The sequence below is a fragment of the Falco peregrinus genome, unplaced genomic scaffold, assembly GCF_023634155.1.
Source record: "Falco peregrinus isolate bFalPer1 unplaced genomic scaffold, bFalPer1.pri scaffold_35, whole genome shotgun sequence".
Taxonomy (NCBI): domain Eukaryota; kingdom Metazoa; phylum Chordata; class Aves; order Falconiformes; family Falconidae; genus Falco; species Falco peregrinus.
Window position 1 is genome coordinate 1,488,715 of NW_026599603.1, and position 26,450 is coordinate 1,515,164.

The window sequence follows — 26,450 nt, forward strand, 5'->3', positions numbered from 1 at the left end:
TTTCCACTTTCTTATTATCAGAAGTTACAGCCATTACCAAATTATCTCCAATAGTTAGCTTACATTCATCCTGCCAATCCTTTCTTTGTCTTAAGTAAAAAAAACAAATCCACATCTGGCATTTTATTCCATTTCCCTTCTCTTTTACAATACAGCATTAACTGCAAAATAGTGTTACAATTCAGTGTCCCATTCGTGGGCCACTTTTCCTGATCATCCAATATATACAAAGGCCACCAGTTATTACAATACTCAAATTATTACAAACTCAATCATCTGGCTCTTTTGCAGATCATCCTGTAAATTTCCCCAATGTGCCAATAAACATCCCAACAAAGAATTTTTCGGGATTTTGTCATTTACAGCAAGATTACCCATGCTTTTACTTTTAAACAACCAAGTTAACTTAGTTGCCATGGTGTAATTACTCACAGTACAATACACAATTATTCAACTCTGTCACTCCGATCCGCGGATCCACACTCCCACTCGCTTTCGTTCTCAATTATACTTCTGACCCTTACAGCCACACTCACACTTTCCCACAGTTACTTTAAACAAACATATAACACAATATTATACCTCTTAATTTTCTTCTTAATACACAAACTCACAAAACAACAAAGAACACCAAAAACTTCTTCTAACTTCTTGTTAGAGGCACTACCTTAGAGAACACTATAGCGTATAGTTTCTCTTGTCTCCACTTTTGTCCAACCCTGCAATAGCTTTCGCTTATGTCTTACGGGCAGACGCCTAGGCTTCCACTTCCACAAGGATCCTTTTAGTCCAACCCTGCAATAGCTTTCGCTTATGTCTTACGGGCAGACTCCTAGTCCTACCCTGCGCAGCTCTTTCACCGCGTCTGACAGGCAGACTTACTCAGTGGGGCTCCAACCCACTGGTGGGACTCCATCCCACTCTTTCCCATACAATTATTATAGTGGGACTCCTACCCACTTCCTCTAGTGCACTTACTTACTACAATTAAAAAAAGAAGTGTCTTACCCAAAAATCCAGGGAACGTCGCGAAGAGCCTTACGGATCGGGGATCGATGGGTGTCCCCGAGAAATCCTCGGTGCCGGCTGGAACCGATCAGGTCCCTGACTCCGCCGGTCTCCTTCAGCGAGGTCCCATCTGGGTCGCCAAAACTGTTACCAAAATCTCGGACTGAAGAACTTATCGACACCAATGTGATGTAGATAAGCAGACACTTTATTGACGGCCGGGTACGTGAGCGAGTCCTCTCACGATCAACGCACGCCAGGTCCCAAAATCAGATTCCATAGATATAACTTATTCATACATATTCATTAATTATTCATACATAATCATAACATTTCCCGTAAATCATTTACATACTCTCCTCCTATATCCGATTCTGCGCAGTAGAGCTTAGAAAGGTCTAGAAATGGGTCTGGGGTGCAATTTGGGTAGGTGGTGTATGAGTCGGTGGTCGCGATCTCCCCCTGCCGGAATTACCTTTTACTGAAGTTCACGGTTTCTTGGCAGGTAACCACAAGCTGTTCCAGTCGACTCTCCCCAGTTCCCGTTCATCTCATATTCTGACATTTCAGTACACCTCTGCGTACAGAAGACTGGTTAAATACAAAGAAACCTTTCAACCCTAAAGTTATTACCTAAGTTTCAACAATGGTTCCAGCCCCTTCTTCTAGCCTTGGTACAAGACGTACAGAAGATCTCATAGCAGCTTTTACTGTGCAACTAAGAGTTTCATTAAAAATATTTCTTATCCTTCTATTTTTCAATTTTATAAAATGATTTTATAAAATCAATTAATCAATCAAATAGTCAATCAATCTTAACTTATTAAGAAATCGATAACATGTCTTCATTGCCTTTCACTAAAATTCCTCTTTCCTGTGAAACCAGTTGTGTTTGTGGGTTTGGGATCTTTTTTTTCTTTCCTCCCCTTGTTCAGGGAGCAGTAGCCCAGCACAGTTCCACTTGATTTTTTTCTGGTGGTGTTACAACGAACATTGTGCAGTCCTCCTAACGCTTTGTCCATCAGTAATGTTTTCACTTTTTTCTTGTTCCTGTTTTAAGAGACACTATTGTTTTCTTTCTAAGGGCTGTATTTCTGTTATGTCCTTCATGATGAGTGAATTCAAAGTACTTTCAATGGCATAATACACTTTGTAGTGTAATTTTGTGAAAATGCTTCTCTATGAATTGCAAAAAAGATTTCATTTTCTATTATTTCAGAGGTAAACCCTGAATTAATCAATCCTGGATGTGGTGTTTCTGTCTTCTAGAAATACGTGAAGCTTAACTTTGTTTTTATAGGTTGAGAAGGAAAAAGCAAAGAAAGATGTTCAAAAGTGCAGGCGGTGGCAAAACAGGAATGTGTGGATAAATTAATTAACATCACTAATCGGCAAATGAAACAAAAGATTACTGTAAGGAAGAATGACTGTTTGAAAATGGAGAATGAAAACACGATAGAAGAAAAAGACAAAAAGATTTTTTCATCTGGGGAGAGCTCAAAATTATTAAAATGCCAGTGAAAGGGTAAGCTAAGGAAATAATCTCTAATTCTTATTTGTAGTACTATGTAAGTGTCTTAGGTTTTCTGATACTGTGGTAGTTGAAGTAGTTTCCTCAGTGGTGAAAGCCATAGTGAGTAGTCCACTGCTTTTCAAAAAGTGAAGAAAATTTCTTCTTAGAAAACACTAAGCTCATGATGGAGGTTCAAATTTATGGCCTGCTCTAAAAAAAAGAAAAGGAAAAAAGAAAAGAAAAAAAAACCCCATCCAAATTCCTGTGATTTCCTTGTCAATACTGAGGCAAAATGCATCTTTGAAACCAGAAAGAAAAGCAGACTGGAAAAAGCAGTTACTTTTGTAGGAAATGGCCACCTAGAAAAGAAAAGTAGGAACTTGGGGTTTGCTACTACTCCCTTTTCTAGGTGATTTTAGTGATCTCCGTGCAGTTGGTGTTTTCCTTTTCATTAAGTTAATATGCCCTTTGTCAGGAGAGGGTGATTTGAAGAATCAGTCAGCAGTGTGCAGGCGAGCGGAGGTTGTCTTTATTTGGCAGCGCTGGGTGCATGGGGCATCGCGCCACCAAAGTCATGCACCCCGAGGTGACTTTTCAGTCCCCCCTTTATACAAGCTACTCAGACCTATTCATGAGTTTTCCAAGAAATGGTTTACATATTCATTACAATTCTGAGAATTCATTTACATATCTCATGCCTGCACAATGTCCTTGAGGAGTTGTCTCTGCGCAGACTCTATTCCTCAGGGGCCATGTTTAAAGTCTTTGTCTTCGCCACGTTGCATGTACAACAGGAATCTAAGACAGAACGTCCCTTCTGAAGATAACCAACCCAAGGCCTTAGCAGTCTGTGCATCCGTCATGTGGCAGTAAGGGTCCTCGGACATCTCCCGACTTTTAACTAAACGTAGGTGCGTCATCCTTTAGATAAGTGGTACAGCATTCGCTATTCAGAGTTCCCGTTGTTTGTCAGGCAGCACCAGTCCCGCTGTGTCACCACATTTCCTTCTCAACCTGGACTTGGGACAGAGACCAGTCCTGCAGACACCTCGGCAAGGAGGAGCCCTTGATGAGGACGACGACGAGCCGCTTTTGGGTGAGCTCAGAGCTGACTGAAACACAAGCGAAAAGCCCCAGCTCAAACCAGGCCGCTTTGCTTTTCTTGGAAGTCACAAAGCTTCGCTCTGGTGGGTCTCTTTGCATCGGAAACCCTTGTGCTCCCAACGCTGTGACCTGTGTGGGTGCCAAGTCAGAGCAGTCCGTCGCCGCCTGCCTTTGAATTCAAGGTTTGAACCGCGCAGTGTGGCCAGAGCGGGCACATGCTGCGAGAGGTCACGGACCACCATTTCCCTGGCCCTGCGGCTGAGCCAGCGCAGCCCGCTGCTGTGCCGGGAGCGGTGGGGACAGTGCCGCTCTGTCCCCACACAGCTGCCCAGAGCTCAGGGGAGGGGGCGGCCTGGAAGCGCCTGGGCTCCAGCGGCCGGCCAGAGAAAGCCCCCCCAGTTCTCTCGGGGGAAGTGACTGACATGTGCAGGGTTTCTCCTGCTCGGACTGCAACAAGTTTCCCAGGAAGCTCCCCAAGGCGTGGGCGTTTGGGTCTGAAGCCCCCCGGGCCGAGAGCAGGCGCTGCCAGGGAGCTAGAGCCCGCGGCAGGCTGGCCGTCACTCAGCAGGCAGGTGAACCTGCTTCCCCGCGCCCCGCTCCATCCACCTCCGCCAGCTCTTACTTCCAGCCTGCTCCCCCCGCCCCGTACCCCCATCCTTTCCCCCCGTGCGGCAGCTGCAGCAGGCGCGTACCAGCCTCCCGAGCCCCCGGCTGACGCGGGGCACTGGCACGCTCAGCCGGCAGCGCTGGCCCCGCTGCAGGAGGGCTAGTCCGCAGGCTGCAGAGGAGTCACTCGCTGACCCAGGGGAGGGAAAGCCCATTTGTTTAGGCTGTTTGAATTTGGCACGCACAGAACATATCCCAGTAACGCACGGGAGGCTAAGGGGTTTGTTTTGGTTTTTTCTTTCTTCTTCTTCTCTACAGACATACAGGAAAACTCTGTGCAACTCCCATGTACACACTGCACAAAGGAAACAGCTTTAAGCAACCACCGGTGAAACGTGGAAGCCTTTTAAGATCTCTGGAGCTGGCACAGGAATGCTTTCTACCCCCCATACAAAAGGCATTTCAGTTTCAGGTCAGACTGTCTAGGTGGTATTTCCATGCATTTCTGCAGAATTAAAGAAGCTAACAGACAAAAAGCCCAGATCAAGCCATATTAGTCAGGCCGATTGGTTCTACCAAGTTAGATCAATAGTGATTATGAACAAACAGACCAAGTGACCAAAGACTGAGGCTGAGAATACCACTTTTTGAGATGTGGTTTCTTTTCACTGTACTACCCATAGAACTGGAGCACTCTGATAGAAGTATCGGCATTTGTAGACGCCTCAGAAGCATCTGACCCGCTAGTAAGTGTGTATTAGAGAAACGAAGGTAGTTCTAAATTAAACTATGTCAACAGAAAAGTAGTTGATAGAATCCCTCAGGCTGAAGGAGAACTCAAGGCACTTCATAACAAGAACACTGAACCTCTAGAACAAGTGAACCTTTAAATATTATTACTGCACCGTGAGTTTACAAGAGTGGATTAGGACTATTTCTCCAGAAAAATGTGTCTATTTTATGTCTGTTTCACTTCAGGATTGGCCTTTATTAGTACTGCTCTGCAACTGCTAGCACTAAGAATTTAACCCAGTTTTTGTGCCAACAGGTTGTTTTAGCCTAACTTTCACTACAGGTTTTCAGTTCTGTATAAAGTGGTTACAGGGGAAACTGTTTCTGAGTTTGGCCATTTGACCAGCAGCCTCAAAAAGACTGACTGAATTTTGCTTTTTACAACTCGGAAAATTAAGAACAGGAACCAGTTTGTTCTCACACCCCCACCCCACCCCCACCCCCCTTTCATCCCATGACACATTGACACTTTGCAGCGCTGGACCAACATTTTTGGAGACCTTTAGCGTTAATCCATTGGGGACAGTATTGGGCTGCTGGACAACCAATGCAAATATTAATAAACCAAGAGAAATCCTTAGATTTGATTTGTTGAGGGTCATTTGTACATACGAGCTACATCTCCAAAATGTGCTTTATTCTACCAACAGCTTCCCTGCAGTTAGTGAAACCCTTGCCTAGAATGGTTGCTTTACATAACTGATCTATTAAAACATGGAATGCCTGTAGAGTTGTGGCACTGCATGACATCTACACGGGACTTGCTTCAAAAGCTACGACCAGGGAGCCTCCTGGCTTCTCAGCAATGCAAGCTCGGGGCAGGTCCTCTGGCCCATTTGCTTGGCATTCATGCTTTATGCCTAAAAAAAGAGGCAAAACACTCAATGTGGTATTCCAGCATGCTAGTAATCAATCAAATGTACTTGGTAGTAACATTAGAAGAGGCAATCGGGTCACCAAGCAGGTAAGCCCTGCCTTAGCTTAGGCATTTGGATGGTTTTCTCTGACGTGTGTCAGAGCAGACATCTGGCTACATGCCAAATAGCAATGCAGAAATACCGGGGAGAACGTTTTCACTACATCCGTGCTCAGACTGTTCCCCTTTTCGCTGCAGGCTCTCTCAGGAGCGCACCTCTCCTTTCTAGGGCTACCCTGGGTATGGCGGGTGAGGAAGCTACACGCAGGCAGGCTCCAATGGCTGACTCGGCTCCCGCTGGCTCTGGAGAGGTGGGTGAAAGAATCAGAGTGAGCATCTGGGCTGTAGAGACCAGAAAGGCTTTGCTGCTCCAAGGAATCAACAATGGATTCTTTTTTTGGAGATCAGGGAGCCCAACCCAAGCCGTCTGATGTGGAGAAAAGCTGAATTTCTTCAGGATTTCTTGCTTTCTTTTTTTTTTTTTAACTTCCACCTGTGCAGCACAGCCTCCCTGGCTAGTTGCAGTCCACTGGCCAGCTGTCGTGTGAAGGCTGGCACTGCTGCACAACGATCCTGTCTGTCTTGCAGGCTGCAAGATTTTGGCCCAGTGCAGCAGGAGGAACTGAAGGGGGTCGGCGCTCTCTGGCTACAAGCCAGGCCGACTGAGCATGAAATCTCTGAATGCTGCAGCAAGATGTTTGCTCCTTGGTTAACGGTGTCTGACAGGCTGAACAGAACTTTGCTTCTCCACGTGGAGATGCAATGCCTTTTGAAATGAGTAATGACAACCACATCTCTAGATCAAGCGCATTGTTAATTCCTACTGTTGCACAGGGTGTTTGAGATCGTGTCTTTCAACAGACACAGGCTTGAACGTCCTCTGCCACAGCAGCAGCTCTAGAAGGAAGCTAATGGTTTCTAGCCTGTATGGTGCAGATGTGCTGCTCTGCATGGCACAGCTGTGGTGTCACAGACACTGCAAAACCTGCTCTTGTCCTGCGCACAGTTCTAGTGCCTCTAAAATTCAGTCAGACGGTGTAAGTTTTAGCCAGAGCTCACTTGAGCTGCATCACAGGGCATTTCACTTGTGAAGTTCTCATCTCTCACTAGTATCTCAAAAAACCCAGCCATCCACAACCAAAACCCAAAGGCCAATCCAGCATCCAGCTGCTCTGGGAGGTGGCGGGAGCAGCTGACGGGGCTGGAGAGCATTTGCCAGCAGTCAGTGATGCCCTTGCCCTAAGCTGGAGTGGCGAATTTTGATCTAAGTCTGACGCGGTGGCACTGTGAGGTCAGCAGCTCTGTTGGTACCAGCGCATTGTTGGGGTTGCCAGGTGAGGAATGCAGGGCGCTCAGCTCCGCCCCGGTCAGCTCCGGGGCACATTGGTCTGGCCCTAAAGCCAGCAGAAGGACGTGGGTACATGTTCTCTGGACCCTCGTTTCTGTTTCCTGCCAGGAAGAGGAAATCCATCCCTTTTCACCCTGCAGGTTAGGAGTAATCCCTCTGTCCCGATGGGGACCATCCCAAAGTGATGCTGCGTTGTCAGGAGGGAGGGGGCTGGCACCAGCTGTGCTGGGATGGAGCCGGCTGAGGCCGCTGAAATCCCAAACGACTGGGACGGGCCGGGATAGCGATGCCTGTAGTATCAGCTGGGATCTCGCGCGGTGCCCTGGGGTAGAAAGTTGGTCCTGCCGGGGGGAGGCTGGTTCCAGCTGGCGTTGGCAGCCTGCCCGCCTGCCGGCTCTCTGCTGCTTTGTCTGGGATGCTTGGCGAGGCGGGCAGGGAGAGCTGGGCTGCTGGTTGAAACAGCCCTCAACAACCCCCCTGGGGGTTGGAGGCGACGTTTTCATTGCCCTGTCACCCCCTTGCTGCACCAGTGCGGATTCGGCTGGGAGTGAGTTCGCCGCTGTCGGCTGTGAGAAAGGGAAAGGCTCTGAGGTCTCTCCCTGTGAGCACTGAGGTTTTGAAAAGATGCTGATCTCCTTAGTTTTATTCTTATTTTTGCCTCCTCCCTTTCCAGCCACTCCCTCCGTCCCCAGTCCACAACCTCTTAAAGAGGAAATTCAATGATGTTGACAGTTAAGGGCGGGGATGGGAACTTCTGATAGCTGAGGGCTTGATGCACTGATCACGAGAAAGCGAGAAAGCGCAGCCTGGCACCTCCTGGGGAGTGCCCCTGCGCAGATGAACTGCCTGACTGCAGCATCGGGGGGGTGGGGGGGTGGGTGGGTGGTGGGGGGTGGGCGTTGTGAGCCACGTGGAGGTGGTGCCCATGGGGGAAACGCACGAGTGGGACAGCGGGGAAGAGCCTGGCTTCCAGACTCGGGACGGGGTTCGGTTAGCGATTAAGAAGAGTGGAGGCAGCAGCATCTTCCTCCGCGCGGGGCTGCACCCTGCCTGCCAGGTCTCAGACCAGGCAGTACAGTCTCCCTTGCGGCTCCGTGTGTTATGGGTGGAGAACCTGAGCGTGGAGAGGAGGGTGGGAACGGATGCCCGCCAGTTAACAGCAGAGGTGGAAAGAGAAGCACCACATCCAGTGCTCCCTTTGCAAGTTTCGTTTCTTCCTGTGAGCATCTGCTGGGGAGATGAGATGGTTAATGACCATGCTTTTGCTTTTTTTTGGCTTGAACTTAGGCCTTTTCCTGGTGTTTGCGTTGCAAGGAGATGGTAGCATCTTGGTTCTCTGTGTGGCGTCTGTAGCATCATTGCTGGGGTGGTTCTCGTCACTGGAGGCTGGGAGCAGCGACCCAGTGGGATGTGGTCACTGCGTGTCCTCCCTGCCAGGCTGGGCAGAGGCCAGCAGTGCCGCAGGGTGCGGCTGGCAAAGGGAGGCGGCCAGGGCTGCTGCAAAGCTGGGGAAAGCTCTCCCGTGCATGCTTTCCCCTTCCAGGGGGGTGTTCTATTCCAGAGCTGAGACCCTGGATGCACTTCCACCTGCGCCTGGGCGCAGAGATAAGGCCAGGTGGCCCAGGGAGAGCCCAGGTCTTGGCCAAACTGCACCAGGCAGTCTGGAAACGGGCTCTCTTACTGCCGCAGGGCTGCAGGGATTGCCCAGGGTCGTGCAAAAGCGTCCCATTGGACAAGGCATGGGCACTTTGCTCGTGGCTGTCTCTGATTGCATCCCTGGTTTTTTCTTCCCCCTCTTTGGTTCTTCTGGAGCTTGCTGCAGCCAGCGCAAGCAGCCCCTGCGGTGTGGCTGGAGCACCGTGCGCAGGCAGCGCAGCGGAGGAGCGCAAACCTGGGAGGGGGCGGGGGGTGTCAGCAGGTTGCCCACACAACACAGATGGACATGGGAAACTCGCTGCTCACAGAGAGGCTGTTGCGCCTCTTTGTTTTCCCCACTAACTGTTGTTGTGGTGTCTTGCAGGCACAGAAGAATAAGGCAGGATGGATGTCTATGACCCTCAGATGCCGAATGTCGTGCTCTTTGGAGGTCTGATGGTGGTATCAGCCATCGGGATCTTCCTGGTGTTCACCTTCATGGAGAAGGTCCTCCGTCCTTCTGAGGAAGCCTTGGCCAAGCAAGGCAAAGGGCTTAAGAAGACTCAGCAGAAGGAAAAAGAGAAAAAGAAGAAAGAGGAAGCTGTTGAGAAAAAAGGAAAAGGAAAGAAAAATCAAGAGAAACCTAATGGACAGGTCCCAGAGGCGCACCAAAGTGCTCCAGTGGTCAGCTCTGTCACCATAAAGAAAAGCAATGTTCTTCCAGCCCATGAGGAGCAGAAGCATAATGGACCTGTCAAGAAGGTGGCTGCATCCAAGAAGAAGAGCGAGCCAGGTAAGGCCAAGTTCCTCTGCATATATCCCCGTCGGGTAAGCCGGCAGAGGGATCGGAGAAGGGCTGGAGTCATCTCGTTCCCTTAGCAAAGAGCTGGAACGAACCTGCCTGGTGAAAGGCAGGAGACGACCTTGCTGCTCTGCATCACTGGCACCGCTGCGTGGAGCGACAGTCCCCCAGCGAGGCTGTGTCACAATGGAGTCCAGCTTCTGATGCCCACCACGTCTCTGCTCCCTGGCTTTAGCAAAGCGTGCCCAGCTCCGTCTGGAATCGATCAGTGTGATGGAGGGCGGTGGCAGGGCGGCAGGAGCAGTAGCAGAGCCAGGCAGAGGTGGCAGCTGGCTCAGGGAACGCTTGTCTGTGGTGAGCGCCGTCCCCAGCGCTCGTCACATTGCTTTCAGTTAGAGAGGTATCAAACTTGGCTGTGGACATCTGGGCGGTTGCTGGCGTGAAACGGCAGTTATGGGGTTGAAGTCAACTGAGGCGATGCTACTCAGCCCTGCCGTTGGCTCGAGCGCTCCCAACCCCTCCTCTCTCCTCCCCAGCACCTGCGGACTCGGATGGGCCCCTCTACCTGCCCTACAAGACGCTCGTGTCCACGGTCAGCAGCACGGTGTTCGGCGAGGGGGAGGCCCAGCGGCTCATCGAGATCCTGACGGAGAAAGCGGGCATCGTCCAGGACACCTGGCACGCGGTAGGGCTGCCAGCAGCGTCGCGTCCACCAGGGCTGGGCCAAGCCTCCGGGGGTGCGGAGGGGTGAAGGCAGCCCGTTTTCGGGCAGGCTGTCCCCCGAGGGGCAGCCTTAGAGACAGGAGCTGAATTTTCCCTGGGGCAGAGGGCAGGACCCTGTGCGTGTGGGGTGGAGGGGTTGGATGCGGAGGTGGTGGTCCCCGCTGATGTGCCACCCTGCGCCGGCAGGCCAAGCAGAAGGGTGACCCTGTCACTGTCCTGAAACGCCAGCTGGAGGAGAAGGAGAAGCAGCTCGCCACCAAGCAGGAGGCTGCAGCCGCTGCCAGAAACAAGGTGGAGGAGCTGAGCCAGGTAAGTGCCACGCAGCCCTCCCGGCACCCCTGGCACGGGCTCTGCGCCTCACGGCTCGCCGTGTGCCTCCCTCTCCCCGCGTCTTACCCGCCCTTGGAGGTGAAGCCCAGGGGTTCTCTGGGCCCTTCATCCATTTGCTGTTTTCTCCCCCAGAAGGGGAGGAGATGCCCACCTGAGCTCCTCTCCTGGGCCTGATCCAGCCCGGGGAGGCACGTGCCCTGTTGGGCAGCCGCAGCTGGAGGGGGCTAAAGCCGTGCCCGTAAGAGACTGCAGCTTTCTGCTGCTTTCCGGAGGACAGTAAAGCCCTTCTCATCTCTTGGCAGAGCCCCTGAGCTGAGAAGGTGTTGATCAGCCCCTTTTTAAGGAGCCTGGTGCTATTTACAGCCCCCTTGCCTGGCTCAGCCCCTTGCCTCCACCTCTCATTGGGTGTTGAAGTCAGAAGGGACCCCCGGCGCGTCGTGCTCAGCACCTCCTGCCCCGCAGCCGCCAGGACCCTGCTGCAGCAGGTCCATCTGCCTGCAGGCAGGAGAGGAGAGGGCGAAGCCACCCTGTGCACTGAGTGCTGTGCTAAGCCCCGGCCTGTGCAGGCAGCCCCGGGCAGCGGCACGGCATCACCCAGCCGGCCAAGAGAGCACCCCTGCCTTGGCAGGGGGCGGAGGGGGGGGGTGTTTGGTTTGTGGGGGTGTTTTCTTTTTTTTGTTTTCCTGCTTTGCCCCAAACTTGATGTGATGATATTGATCCTGGGGCCGGGGAGGGGAATAAAATTCCAGGCTGTCACTCCTGTCTCTTAGCTGGCCCAGTGTGGAACAACAGTGGCATCCAGTGGCCACTGAGCCCAAAGCTTAATGCAGGAGGAAATGGAAGTGCGGAAGGGTGTAGCTGGGCCTGGGGGCAGCGCCGAAAGGGTTACACTTCTTAAAGTCTTCTGAGCCAGGAGGCCACTTGTTTCGAGTCCCCTTAAAGCAGGGGAGTTCCTGCGCTGAAACTGACCGGGTGGCTTCTCTCCTCGAAGGAGCTGGCGGCCGAGCGGGCCAAGGCGACGGCCGTGGAGGGCAAGCTGAAGGAGCAGCTGCTGGCCCGCGAGCAGGAGATGGCAGCGGTGCAGGCACGCGTGCAGGCCAGCTACCAGGACCATGTCAGCGAAACGCAGCAGCTGCAGGGCAAGGTGAGCCCCACGCGGTGCTCTGCAGCTTCCTCCGCTGGCTGCCGGCTGGCCCTCGGTGGCAGCTGCCTGGTCTTTTGGAGAAGACCGAGGTGGGCGAGGGGGCCAGAGCCTCGGGGAGGGGCGAGAGCCCCGCAGTGCTCCTGAGCCGTGGTGCTCACGCTAGAAGAGGGATGTGGGAGCATCCTCACGGGATGCAGCAGCCGCAGGGGCTGTCAGCAGCAGCAGACACCTCGCTGTGGCTTCCTTGCCAGTCCCTCTTGCCCATGGAGTGGGCTCCTCAGGGGAGAGCCGAGGGGCTGGCAGCAGCGGCATCAACCCCTGTTGGTCTCTCCCTAGATCCGCACCCTGCAGGAGCAGCTGGAGAATGGCCCCGACACGCAGCTGGCTCGCCTGCAGCAGGAGAACTCCATCCTGAGCGATGCCTTCTGCCAGATCAGAAGTCAGATGGAGAGCAAGTAAGACTAGGGGTGGGGGTGGGGGCAGAGCCTGGGGCCGCCCTCTGGCAAGCCCTGGGGGGGGCTGTCCATCATGATTGGCCACCCCCTTTCTGGAGGGTGCTTCTACAGACGCCCCAGCTAGCTGGAGGTAGAGGAGGGAGTGAGGAAGAGATTGCCAAATGGCTTCTGTGGGCCTGGCAGGGGAAACAAGGATGCTTTTCCCAAGTGGAAGGGCAGGGGAAGCCCTCTCTGCTTTGGAGTCACCTGTGCTGATGCTAGCGGAGGGGGCAGAGGGGACCAGAAGGCACTGCAGCATTTCTCCACACTTCGGAGAGCTTGTGCTCACCAACTTCAGAAGAAAGGTCGCTGGCTCTTTGATGGGAGCGGTGCTGCAGAGAACCGAGACCTGCCTGGTGCATACAGAACAACCAGGAGCTAGGGAGAAGAATTTGGCGCTCCTTTTTGTAGAAAGTCCGAAATGGCTGGTGATTAACAGTGGTCAGTTAATTACAGAGCACACTCCAGCTGCTTAGAGTGCTTTCTCCTGTGTCTGGGAACACAGATCCTTGCGTCTTCTACTTCATGAGAAAGAAATGTCTCCTGTGATGGAAACGGAGCTTTTGAAATTGATGTGTCAGCTCCTTCCACCCCATCCCTGAAGGACCAGGCGTGTCCGAGAAACAGGCCAACACAACCGTTGAGATGTTTCAAGCCCTGTTATCAGGCCCACCAGGAGGATGTGTTCCCCCTGGGTAACGCCAGGGATGCTTGACTGGCCTGCGGGCTGGAATAACGCTGCTTCTGTTGGTGCAGGCAAAACGCTGAGGTGGCCAGGTTACAGGAGTGGTGCGGCAAGCTGATGAACGAGCTGTCTGAGAAGTCAGAGGTGCTGCGGCAAGAGGAGCAGCTGAGGAAGAGCTGGGAGATGAAAGTGGCGGCCTTGGAGAGGCAGATGGAGCAGCTGCAGGTCAGGCAAGCACCTGCAAACCTGCTCCCCTCAGGGAGATGGGGCGGGTGGCTGAATTGTGTGGGATCCGTGGGGTTGGCCATGGGCAGAGCTCGGCGGGGAGATGAACGTCTGCATTTGGAAAGCGAGCTGCCTGGTGGACCTCTTCATCGCCTCCTGCCCCCTGTCAGTTTGTCACATGCAATGAACTCTTCTTGCACATCCCCGGCAAAGCCCAGGGGGCACGCTGCCCTGGTGGGAGCCGTTCTCGCTAGAGGTTGTACAAGTTTAATATTTTAACTGAAGGAACAATGAGGTACTTACACGGCAGACAACAACTAAATTCTTCTACTCTCCCCTTTCTGTAATAGTTAGTTTCAGAGTAGCTGTCGCCGTAATCTCTGAGAAAATGTAGAATCTTTCTTACCGAGAGAGTTGCCTGTGTCTGAACCGCGTCTTTTCCTGGAGAAAGATTTTACAGATGAATCTGTCTGTCCTACAGATTCATTCACAGGCTCAGCTCCTGAAGTGAATTGTCTCTCTTCTGTCTCCGCTGTCCTGGATTCACTTTTAACACTAGTATTCTCCTTAAAAAAAACACACAACACAACAACAAAAGAAATAAAACCAAAGATCACTCAATGTTATCTTGTAATAAAACTAATATAAAACCAATAAAACAAAATAAAAGCTATTCTTCTCCACTCCAAAAGGGCATCCAACAGGTGTTGAACACTGCCTAGACAGTTGACATAGTAAGTGTTTTTAACTCAGAATTAAGGTTGCTAAATTGAAACAACCTCTTGCAAAATATCATATTAAGCAAAATATGAGATCAGAAAACTAGAATACACAAAGTTAGGGTACATGTCCCCACAGTCTGAGCTTTGCCCTCAGTTATTAAACTAGCTAGAAGAAATAAGCTAGAAGAAATACAGGCGCGCTCCTTGTTACCAGCACGTGTAATAATGACGACAGATCTAGCTCAAACAACTTCGCAGAGCTGTGTGATGCAGAGCCACATGGAAACCACACGTTTCTGGTTGGGAATCTCACCCCACCCCATCCAGTCATTAAGACCTTAAGTTATAATGTGTTGCTTGCTTTTTAGAGCCCTCTGCTGCTGCTCTGCATGTGTTTTGCAGGCAGCCATTGGGCAGACTGGCACATTTCCATGATCATGTGGCAAAAATCTGTAGCTTAAAAAAAAAAAAAGAGAAAAGGGCCAAACAACCAAGTTCTGTTTCTATTTCACTGAGGCAGTACAGGCCCAAAGTTAAGCACCTGGAATTTAGCTTTAGACAGAAAAATTTTCTCAATATCACCTGTTCTAGAATATTCATCTCCTCTGCAAATATCTTATCCATCAATGACCTAAAGATGAATGACTGCTCAGAGTCTGCAATGTTTCCTTCTGTTAAGAGGAAAAAAGCTTTTGAAAACCATTATGTGTGAGTTTACAGAAGACAAGAGGTCACACTTGGTAATAAGACAGTCTTTCCAAAAATCACGCTCGCCACCTTGAGTCTGTCATTACTCAGTGCTGAGTATATAACCTGCTATGTGTATACATATCAATAGAAACACACGTACATTCCTTGACAAAGTTGTATAATATCATTCAAAAAGACCTGTGCAAATACAGTAATGGAGTACTCCAGGGAGAACTAGTTCCCTCCAACACACCTCCTGCACTTGCTGGACACCCACTTGACTCTTTTTTCCATCTTTGAAATGCGCTGTCTGGATGTACTGCTTCAGTACTATTAACAAGGCCACGTGAAAAACACGTGGCTAGCAGTGCCTTTTGTCTGATGTCTGAACCACAACTCCTTCCCAGGCACAAAAACAAAGGCGGCAGGCAGGCTGTAGGTCACTACCTACACCAGCTAGAATCCAAGTCTCACGAGTGATGATGACCTCTTTATTCCTGGTGACATTTACATAATAATAAATTTCCAGGAAAATTAGTGAGCAGCCTTAATCAAGCAGTGAGAGAAGGGAAGATTTCTCAAGTAAGCGTTCTAAACTGGATATTCCAGCGAACAACTGCTCTAGAAACAATTTTAAATAATGAGATTTGCAGAAAGAAGAGAATAATGAAGAGCAATACCAGGCGGGGGATGTAAAAACCAAATTGCAGTGTTTGATAAAGAAAAAACAAGTAACATGCATATTGGGATAACCATTATCAAGAAACTGTTACTAGCCGACGTGGTGAAAGAAGTCTTGACACTCTAACTAGCAGTTCTGCAAAGGACCTGGGGGTGCTGCAGTGCCCAGTAAGGCTAATGACACCTTGGGCTACACCAGGACGAGCGTGGCCAGCAAACTGGGGAAATTTCATTCCCCCTCACTGGTGAACCTGTACTTCCAATGCTGTGTCCAATTTTAACCCTTACAGCTGCGTGTGTGGAAACTGAAGAGCAGTCACACTGCACAGCACCCCTTTCAGATTCCTTTTTATCACTGTGTTCGTAGAATCTTACACACCAACTCTTCAGTAATCTAATGTAATAGGTAATAATACCATTTTCATCCTAACAGCATCAGCCTAGCCCACACAAGTCTGGTTCCCAAGCTATCCCTTTTTTTTATTGTTTGGTCTTTTAAGCGAACATGTTTCTGACCATGGATTCACCGCACCTGTGGACAGGCCCTCCACTCAGGTCTGATACTTCTGCAGCTTCAGAGTCCGAAACATTGTTTGGCGGAGAATCAAAGCTACCAAAGCTGACAGACGTGAAAGTTTTGCCTTTTCACCTCAGTTACTGAAAAACGCCAAAACTGCTTCATCTCACTCACTACTTACACGACTTACGAGACACTGACTGGACTACACCTATACCCAGCTGGAACCATGATGGGAAGCTGAGGTACTAAAACTAGCAACTCGCATGAACGGGGTTTGCTGGATTCACCTTCCCCAAAGAAAGCAAGCGTTTCAGCCTTCACAGAGGTATGCGGCCAAGGAGACTGAACAAAATAGAGGCAAATTCCTCTTGATCAAGCATTACAGACATGTTCTATTTCCACTTTAAGAAGCAAATAAAACATTTCTTAGGAGTAGGAGTGGAATAAAATATGCCCATTAAAGGCCAAAGCCTGTAAAAGTCTAGGACAGAAATTCACTGAGGCTGAGAGGGCAACACTGGATCTGAACTGTTGAATGTACTAACTCTTTTCATGTAAAGAACTGCTCTTTAATTTGCTGTCTTTTAGGAAATCGGGAAAGCAGAATAAAGCAGGTTTCTACTAAACTGTTACTTCTATGAGGAAGACAGTTCAAGGCTCAGTGCTGGTCACAAGAGTAATTAAATGCTGGGAAATACCTGAACGAAACAGAAAACAAAACAGCAAACATCTTTGTGTCACTGTAAAAATGTTCTCTTCATTTCAGAAGAGGATGTACTAGAACAAGTTGAGAACAATTCCAATGCTAACCAGAGGTGCAGAGCAGCTGCCACGCAGAGGAAGCTACAGCAGGGCTGTACAGTCAGGAAAGGCGACTACTGAGGCGGCTGTGATAAGCGATGCGGAAAGTCACAAGTGACATGCAGTAAGCAGCCAGGGATGACAGCTGAATGTCCCTTCTGAGACAGAAATGGGGAAGCATCACATGAAACTACTAACAGCCACGCACAAAAGGAAGCTCTTCGTGCAGGAATAGCCCGTGAGCAAAGTACCAGCTTGGTCAAAAGGTCCCGTATGCTAAAACCGACAGTTTCAAGGGCTGACTTCAGTCCACAGAGCAGAAACCCAAGATGAAGTACACAGCATCATCGCAAGTCCTCGGGCTGAAAGTAGCTGGAAAGTATAAGCAGGAATGCCCTGCTCTGTTTGCGGGCCTTGTTCTTGCTCTTCCCTACACATCAGATTACAGCTGTTGTTTTGAGACTTGACGCTGGGCAAGACAAACCTTTGATCTGACCCAGCAGAGCTGTTCTGATGCTCTTGTACGAACAGTGGAGGAATTTGCTCCCCCTCTGCTCGTATAGAGAGGAACAGAGCGGTCTTCTGTGCACGCCCACTATTCTGTCACAAGCTTGCTCTAAAACACATGGTACCAACAGCCGCTGAAAGCCTGAGTGCTTCCAGACTCAGGGATGAGGAAGAAAACTGTGCTGGAGCCTGATGTGAGGAGTACAGGCACAGAAGCCTCCTCTGGAGAGTTCGGCACCTGCCATGACCGCAGGCTCTGGACAAGCAGGGTGTTAAGTTAACCTTCCCTCTCCTGAGTTTGGGAGGAGGAGACTAGTTAAAGAGTAGTTCTAACAGAAAGAGGGAATCTGTCAAACAAAACGCTGAACAGTCCCTGAATTGCTTTTCAATTGCTCAAAAAATGAGGCCAGTTATTTAACCAGTTACGGTCCAGGACCAACATCAGGATTCTCACAAATATACAAAACCTCCCTCCCAAACAACTACGTGGTTCATGCGCTTAATTCCCCCAGTTCTTGACAAGGAATTTCAGGTCATGGACTCCAAAGGCCTTCAACAAGGGACAACCTATCATTCTAAAAACGCAGTTCAAAAATTCTCGAAACTGACAACATTTAAAGTGCGGTCAACGCTTAATATATTGAGTGGGCACCAATTAAGGAGTGCTGCCAACTCTATGCACTAGCACAGGGATGTGCTCTTCCCTACACAGCACGGAGCAGAACAGTCTAGTCTAGGCTTGAGCTATGCAGAGGCTTGATCAGAATACACAGCCCTTTCTAGAAAGATACCCAAGAGGAAGATGACTAATCTTTATAACGCTGGCTGAAAGCAACAATGGGAGGTTTGCACCAGCTGATGATTTCCGATCTAGAAACTTCAGTGAAGGCGTCAAGCTACCGACAGAACAATAAGACAGTAGCTTCAATGCATACACAAAAATGAGATTTTGAGTGCCTACATGCAAGGTAGGTCTCATGCAGGAGAAACAGATGCAGTCAATCTCCTGAGTTTACTTTGTTTTCAAAACAAACCAAAAAAAGCGCAGAGCATGCATTTGCTGCCTTAACAGAGTAACATCTAGAATGCCCCTCACCCCTCATGAGACTTACAATTTTACATACAGGGAAGACCAGCTCCAGGTAGACTGAAGTACAATTACAACTTGTTGTACACCACAAAGTATAAACCAATGAAGATGCTTTATACCATTCAAATGTCAAAAGACTATACTTTCCACTGAAAACAGAACTTAATAACTATTTATCAGAAACAATCTAAGCGTTTATCTAAATTTAAGCAAAAATCTGCCTCCAGTGGCAATTCTCAAAATACTCTTCTTTGTTGGAGATTAAAAGACGGTATGTTACAACCTAAAAAAGCATCCACTTCATCACCACGAATACACCTGCACTACACATGTTTCCCATGCAAATGAACACCCTAACTTGGCCAACAGGCTGACACATGTCATGCTCATTAACATGGGATACTTTTTCATTCCGTCTTCTTTTTATATCTTGCTTTACCAAGCAAACCCTTCACTGTCCATTAACAGCTTAATTAAAGAAGCCTTCGGTTCTTGAGCAGGCAAGAATATTGAAAAGCTATCGGTCCAGACCCTAGTATTACTATCAAATATAGTTAGCTCAAGAAAGATGTTGGTTTACCTCCCTTTACCCCTTACCTGCTCTGGACTGAACAATTCTTCCTGAAAAATCATGAGGGAGAACTCAGCTGGGCGGTGATCTGGTTCTTTGCTCCGTTCTTCAGCTGCTTCCTGTGTGGTCAGAAGTTCTTGTAGTATTTTAGCAGCAGCAGCAGTTTCTATAGACAGAGTGGGATCGGCAGCACAAAGAATGTCAGAAGGCTGTAATGGAGACAAATTCAGTGTTCGATCTGCTGCCACCAGAAATGACGTGTCTGAAGTTACAGGAGTGAGACGTTCCAGCTGGCTTTCCTCAGTTGAAGAAGGTGTGTAACTATTAACAGGCAGTGCCTGATTTCCATTAAGCTCCAGGATTGAACTCTGGCTCTCTACAGGTGCCACTTCCACTTTTCAGCTTTGCATGATGAATGCACCTCATCGGCAACCTGAAACATGGCTTCAAGACCGACTTCTGCCTTCTTGTTTTCTTCAGATATATTACATAGCCAGTCAGATGGCATCAGTTCAGCTTCATAAGATGACTGCATTGGAGGATTCTGGAAAAAACAAAATACAGTGAACTTTTGTATAAAAAATTACCATGACAGGATGTGTATTGATTCTGTTTATCCATTTATCCAAAAGCTTGAAAGATTGTCTGTTATTCTCAGTTAAAATAGCAAGTTTAACCAGAAGAAAAAAAAAAAAAAGCTACTGCTTTGTCTTGGTTTTCATTAACCACCTTACTCTTGGCACACTTCCTTTCTTCTATTCATGGTCTATCCTGGAGAGGAGCTGGTGTATGCCTGCAGATGCATTGTCTGCACACCCTTTGCACCGCAGGTGTTAAATATACCCAAGCATTCAAATCAGAGACTTCTGGTCTTAGTAGGACCTGTGGGGGTACACTAGAACCACCCTCTTCACGTGCCACATATGTAATAGAAAATGAGAGAGAAAATCCACCCGCCTTCAGTTCCTTCTAAAACTCAAGCATTCCTGTTGTGTATAAACCCAGTATAAACCACAACATTTTTAAGCAAAAGAAAAAGGTCCATATGCTGTAAATGTGCATATGGACAACACAACTTGAGGAACTCACCGCTTCTTAACCAATAACATCATTTTCCTCCTCAAGCGACTGTCCATAGGCACATCTACACAAGGGGTGCCCCCCAGGGATGCCCCAGTCCCAGGAGGAGTGGGAGTTCAAATACCGATGACAGCAAATACTGTAAAACTGCCCTGCCTGTCACAGCCTCACATCTGGACTCTCCTGTCATGACAGGGTCCCACAAAGGCACAACCCAAAGTCTGCATCAATCTGCGTAAAAACCCGACAGAATTTCAGGTCAGAAACCCTTCTTGTAGAACCTACAGAGACTGCCTTTGCCATCACAGATCAGGTCTGAACACTACTAAAATTTTTCACTGTAATGACATCACAGGACGACAGGACACAATCAGCAATCCAGTGATGATTTTTTTAGTAGAATTCATATATATCGAATAACCTTTGAAACAGAACGAAGACAATGACAGAGTTTTTCAAAAGCATCAAGTCCTACCCAAGTGAAATAATAGATGACATTTTAACAGCCAGTGTCTGTACTGCTACTTCTTCTGGAGGTGACTCAAAGGACACTAGAAGGGTCATTTCTTCTGACAAATACAAGTCATACAACGATGTTGAACAGAAACTCAGGTCTATTTAAAATACAGCCTTCTTTTGGAAGAGATCCAGCATGAAGGATTAGTCCTTAGTGCCTGACTATCCTTAGACCTTCTAGCTGAGGTCATGGTTAATGAAAAGCTACTTCCAGAGACGAGTCAATTAGAGAACAGGAAGCTACAGGATCACCTACTAGGAAAGCCGTATCAGATCAAATGCCAGTGAAGGACTTGGTCTCTCCCTGCAGGAGATACCACAAAGAGATGAGATCCCGTCTCCTGGGTGTGTGAAGGCAAGTCCCAGTGTGGATTTGTGTAGATGTGCCAGTTTGTAGATAGCCACAAACTGTGGAGGGTGGGGGGAAACGGAGGGGGAAATAAAACCTGGAATTTGAGAAATTTAGGTTAAGTTAAGCAAAATCTTTTCATTAAAGGCTAAGCCACCTTTATGTTTTTATGAGATAGGTTCACACATTATTCCTCTCATTTGATTTTTTTTTCAGTTCTATTTTTTTTAAAATGTTAACAAGGTGTTTCATTTCTGTTGCACTGCTTGTTTACTGTCGTAAGTAGTCAGGATTTTAATTAAGATCTGGGTTACCAAACCGTCCAGGAATAAGATCATCCCTGCCAAAAACCGACCAACCAACCCACCCATACTGAATCTTTTTCTGCCTCTTCTTAGGGGACCTCAGCTTGAAGCTGTTACAGCACATATTGTCCTCTTGGATGCACTACAGGATCTCGTATGTATTTCCAACAGGAGAAAGGAGCCACACAAAGGTACAATTTAAATCCTTTTAGTTCACCTGGAAAAGATGTGACAGACGAGGATGGGGGGGGGGGCAGCAACGAAACAAGGAAAACCAATAAAAGATTGAGAAGTCAGGGCTTGAAAGACTAATAGCTTGCTGGTCATGCAAGCTCAAGAGGAAAAATGGTCTGACTTAGCAAAAGTGGTGAAAGAGAAGATGGGCATTTCACTTATAAGATTAGCATAGCGTGAGCAGGAATTAAAGCACAACCACACCTTTTCAGGGACTGCTAGCACTACACAAATCTGGCTTGAGTGCTTGGGCAATCGGAATTCAGACTTGATTTCTTTTTGAAATAACATGGCTGATTATCATTCCTTATTACAAATAAAAGCAAATTAAGGTCAGAAAGTTTTTCTCTTTTTTCTTGCACGTTTATTTCTTCCATTTCCCGTTACCTCTTGCTTCAGTTCCACAAGGAAATACTGACAGCTTAATAACCACGGTAATAGCAATAATCAAACAGCAGGGCTGCTATTAAAAAAAAACAAAATGAGGTGGGGGCAGGAAAAAAAATTTAAAAATCGCTGAAATCCAACATGTAGCCTCAGTTCACATCTATGATAAAGCAGCGGGGAAGTATTGAGCTAATGGTTGTGAGCTGCCAGCACTGCTGCTGCAGAAGATAGCAGGAGGTCTCTCAAAAGACTCATTCCTACCCAAGGATACCGATTCATCACACTAATCCAAACCCCACTTAAGAGAACCCTAATGAAAAATGGGTAAGAAGTTGTACCCGAGCTCCCTGTTTTGTAACCAACCGTGATGAGAGTGTAATACAAACCTCTGAAACCCCGATTTCAGAAACCTGGTGAGATACACCATCATCAGCCACCATGTCTGGGTATAACCACCTCTGCCCCCTTGCCATTCCACGCAGTAATTCTCTGTAGCTTTTCCTGGAGAGCAAACTGCAGCCAACCAACCAGTTAGTTACCGGCCTGGTCTGCCCGTGTTCCAGGCAGGGTCACCTAACACTTTCAGCAGCTCAGGTGCGTACTGTACAAGCCCAGCAGCTGGCCTCCAAGACCCAGAAACTCCACCTGTCTTAATCTCTCCTAAACTTAAAAAGTGATGCTCTCTGCAAGACCCAGTAAGAACAGCACAAGGTTTAAGCTTCCTTGTCCGAGAGTGCCAGCTTTTCCTTCTGAGACCACAAAGCACCGTCTGGATCCAACAGAAACGGGGCTGGTAACCAGCTTGCTGACTGCTAGTGCGCCGATACGGTTCGCTGTCTTTGGGACTGGCCCGGCAGTTTCGTATAGGCTTTGCCACTCCTATCTAGCAGCGCACAGCGGGACCAAACAGCCTAAAACGCCCCGCAAACCACGCTTCAACAGCATCGCACTGAATTCCTGCAACTGGTGGAAGGTATTGAGTGGAACGATAGGAAATATACCATGCAATAGTTCTATTTTTTGTGAGGAACAATAAAAATGCTTAGTCAGCCAGGGCTGATGAATTTTACCGCTTTTGAGGATTTGTGCAAGTGGTTACTGATGGATGATCAATACGCCAGCCGGGCAGGATGCTCAATACTGCAGCTTGCCACATCCCCCAGCAGAAGTTTGGGGAAGTATATGCCCCAGAACACACAAAAGGCAAACTGATTATTCCCCACAGCTCAGCAAGAACCGCAGGCAAACTGCTGTCTTCTGTACCACCTGCACAGCCTGTCACCACGTTCCAGGAGAAATGACCTAGGCTATGCTAAGACTCGGAAATCTCTAGAAGTCCCGTTGATCCACGCGGTACGATAGCTGTGTTACCCTGCTCAGAGACAGCCGGTTACTGACCTGGTGGAACTGATACAGGGCACTGCTCGCCTTTGGCCTTCTCACGCAGAGGATCGCCTTCCCGCAGTCTCTGCCCAGATGCTCGGCAGCTTTTTGCTGGGGGTTTCCAGGAAACAAAGCAACCACTAGCAAGTGGCCTAAAGCTCTTCTGACTCCACACACTGCCCACGGACTTGCTTCTCCAAACAACTGAGTTTTACTAGACCCTTTGGACACTGTATATTACCCTTCAATCTAGCCACAACACCACCTTTGACAACTCCTTTGGAATGATTTACTATCCCATTGATCTCGGCCTTCCGAGATAAGCTATTTAATTGTGACTTCCCATCGCTCAGATGGATCCTCGCGTCCTGGATGAAAAAAGCAGCTCATGATCAAAGTGAGAGGACAAAGATGCACTGCGCGAAAAATAAATACTACAATATCGACGGCATGACTGGCTGTTGGCTATTTATAGCCTTACACTAACGTGTTATCTGTTGCAGAATGGCTGTGTGATCATGGCCATGACTCCCTTAAAGATCTTTGTGAAACAAAGTTAGCGTAAGTTAGCTGAAGCAGGCCTTGCAGCTATGCTGAGGCATGCTGATAAGGAAGCTGAGAAAAACACTGACCTTGTGCCTAATGTTGTAAATAACTTTGAGGAATTCGCGTAGACAAGAGAGGAAAAAAAAATATGTAGCTAGCTATCCGCAGAAACCGCAAGTAGGAGGACGTATGAAAATGTAACCCTTTAGAGCTTAGCCAATCAGCAGATGACTAGTAGGCATAATTAACTGGAACTGTATATATGACATAATCGCGCCGTAATAAATCGAAGCTTGCTCTATCACTCATATTGAGTCGGCTGCGTGCTTCCCCTCGCTCGTCAATGTGGCGCCCGAACAGGGACATCCCTCCATCTTGTGCTCCGTCTGAGGGGTGGCATGCAGATCTTTGTGAAGACCCTGACTGGCAAGACCATCACCCTTGAGGTCGAGCCCAGTGACACCATTGAGAATGTGAAGGCCAAGATCCAGGACAAGGAAGGCATTCCCCCCGACCAGCAGCGGCTGATCTTTGCTGGCAAGCAGCTGGAGTTATCCAGGCCATAACCCGCCCATCTTGGATAAGCTTATTTTTTAAAAAAACTCATGAATAAAAGACAAAGGTTGATATTTGCAAGACAGGAAACTGGATGATCAAGCTTGGGTAGGTCAACCCTTTTTCAACACACGTAAGCATAACTTGCTTTGCTTGTCCTCTGTGAGGGGGGAAAAAAGTATATGTGTTACGCTGTAATAGAAAAGGAAGCCCTTGCATTCTTACTAAAGATCTTCTGATATCTGATAAGCCAGGCCCTCCAAATAAGGTGCAGTTTCCAGTAGAATTACATAACGCATTTACAGGAAGTACTGGAGTTATCTTTAATAAGAGATCTCTGAGGCGGGGCCCATTCCACAAAGTCACCTTAGTTTTTCTCGTTCAACAAATGAAACTCAGGACTGCAGGAAGCTGTCCGGGACAAAGAAGTGGAGCTGCTTCTCAGTATTTTCATAATATTAAAGAATCTCTTTTTGTCCAGGCAAGAGCATTCTTCCAATACAAATGCAGGCTCATTAACTAAAAGTGATTCTGGTGAAGTCAAGCAAAAAAACACTCCGCTGATGAGGACACCCACTATGCTGCTACCCTGAAACCTAACCTGAATTACAAAACTACCCGTTTAACATTCAGTGGTTCTTTGAAATAGGTATTTGTAAACCACATCACTTTCACTTTATCAAGCAGATCAATTTTCAAATTTATATCCTTAATTTCACAAGTGTATAAACCTGCAGCTCATTCATACAGTCTCCTTCGCTTTCACCTCCTTTCAGTAGGCTACGCTCACCTGGACAAAGCTGTCGTGGGTGCACGCTGAAGCAGTAGGACCAGCACAGCCAGCCAGAGGATCTGTGTGGGCTGCTGCTGAACAGCTCTGGTGTGGCTGCAAGAATTCAAACACAGCTATCAGACTGCCGGGACTTGTGTCTGGTGTGCAGTTCTATTGCTTACTTCGATTAAACATTTCAATAATCACACAGTAAGCGAAATTCCAGAAATTTATTGTTACCTCCCAAGTCATTTTAAGACCAATTTCTTAATCTTAAAAATACTTATTTTAAGATATGTATAGATATATTAAAAATATATATTGTAAAATTGATAAAACACACACATACATGCAGAAACTTCATCATCAGTCTTTTCTGTCTTAATATCACCTCCCTGATTTGGCTGCTTGAGTTTCTTGTCACAATACACCACAAAGTGCATTCACATAGCTGAGCCTAGGTGTTCATACACACATACACACTTGTGACCATGTGAATTTTAAGACTTACAAAGAAAATGAATTATCTTAACCCAGAGTGTGTCATTCCGAAGAATATCATGACTACTCCTGAACTACCACTCACCAGAAAGGTTTTCATATGTAAATGAACCCTACAGGCACAGATGTATGCCAAAGGCGCGATTGGACTTGCACTGTCAGGTGGCACCAATAACTAACATGTCTCACATGGTCTCCATGACTGATTTTTCATTATTAGACACTCTCAGATAATGAAGCTTCAACGCATTTCTTTCACCCGATTCTACTACTGTCAAAGGTTTTGCAGATAGCCGAAAGCAAACAGAACTAAATCCTTACAATAATTATGGTCTAAGGCTAGTGGGGAAAAAGAGACTTAGACGAGCATATTTTATTTTACTGACTTTTCAATAAGAATCATAATGAAAAACCAGGGAATTTTTTTGTCACGCAAGTTAACAAACAAGTTTGAATACACATAAAAAGAAATCTTTTCAGAAAGTTCTACTTTGATTTCATTTAATGGGACTTCAAAAGTGAAATGGAGAGTCAAGAATAAGATTGAACATACATTCTTCAGTTCTCTCACTTATTAAATACGTATCTTAAGGTTAACTATCACTTTCCAAACAAACTAATCTTGCTGCTGTGCTCTCATGATGAAGGAAACCAGACTTTTTCATGTGGACATATGAAGAAACACGCTTTCAGCATGCTGTATGTTATAATATACAGAAGAAAGGATAGCGGAGAGATTAAGAGATACACAGGCACAGAAGTAAAACCGCTGAGACAGTCCTAGAGCGACAGTGAAAATTAAAAGATTTATCATACTCCAGTGAAATGTCACTTACACTCTCAGAAACGCTAATTAATTCACTGGAGGTTTCAAACGCCTCAGATTCCCTAAGTTTCTGCATTTTAGTTTTGATT

General features: G+C 47.8%; 1 protein-coding gene and 1 long non-coding RNA gene across 4 annotated transcripts; one reads left to right on the forward strand and one right to left on the reverse strand.

Moving 5' to 3' along the window:
- The first annotated feature begins 2,313 nt into the window (after window positions 1-2,313).
- Window positions 2,314-13,876, forward strand: LOC129783356 (ribosome-binding protein 1-like). 3 transcript variants are annotated; one of them, XM_055793342.1, is made up of 10 exons: window positions 2,314-2,533; window positions 3,495-3,617; window positions 4,550-4,977; window positions 6,169-6,250; window positions 9,308-9,715; window positions 10,261-10,409; window positions 10,634-10,756; window positions 11,769-11,921; window positions 12,258-12,376; window positions 13,172-13,876. In XM_055793342.1, the coding sequence occupies exons 5-10, from the start codon at window positions 9,328-9,330 to the stop codon at window positions 13,602-13,604; spliced, it is 1,365 nt and encodes a 454-aa protein (XP_055649317.1). In that variant the 5' UTR covers window positions 2,314-2,533; window positions 3,495-3,617; window positions 4,550-4,977; window positions 6,169-6,250; window positions 9,308-9,327; the 3' UTR covers window positions 13,605-13,876. The 3 variants fall into 3 exon arrangements, with proteins under 3 accessions (XP_055649317.1, XP_055649316.1, XP_055649318.1); XM_055793341.1 differs by lacking the exons at window positions 2,314-2,533; window positions 3,495-3,617 and having other exon boundaries at window positions 4,411-4,977; window positions 6,138-6,250; XM_055793343.1 differs by lacking the exons at window positions 2,314-2,533; window positions 3,495-3,617 and having other exon boundaries at window positions 4,411-4,703.
- LOC129783365 (uncharacterized) lies at window positions 13,755-25,147 on the reverse strand. Its single transcript, XR_008745256.1, has 3 exons — window positions 25,053-25,147; window positions 18,934-19,451; window positions 13,755-13,891 (listed from the first exon to the last, which is right to left on the reverse strand). It is a non-coding gene; the product is annotated as an uncharacterized LOC129783365 (long non-coding RNA).
- Window positions 25,148-26,450: the final 1,303 nt, after the last annotated feature.

Excerpts from the sequence above, each read along its gene's own strand:
- LOC129783356 (XM_055793342.1), top strand. The coding sequence starts at position 9,328 with ATGGATGTCTATGACCCTCAGATGCCGAATGTCGTGCTCTTTGGAGGT. Across the intron at positions 9,716-10,260 it reads CAAGAAGAAGAGCGAGCCAG|CACCTGCGGACTCGGATGGG; the intron begins GTAAGGCCAAGT and ends TCTCCTCCCCAG. Across the intron at positions 12,377-13,171 it reads AGAAGTCAGATGGAGAGCAA|GCAAAACGCTGAGGTGGCCA; the intron begins GTAAGACTAGGG and ends CTGTTGGTGCAG.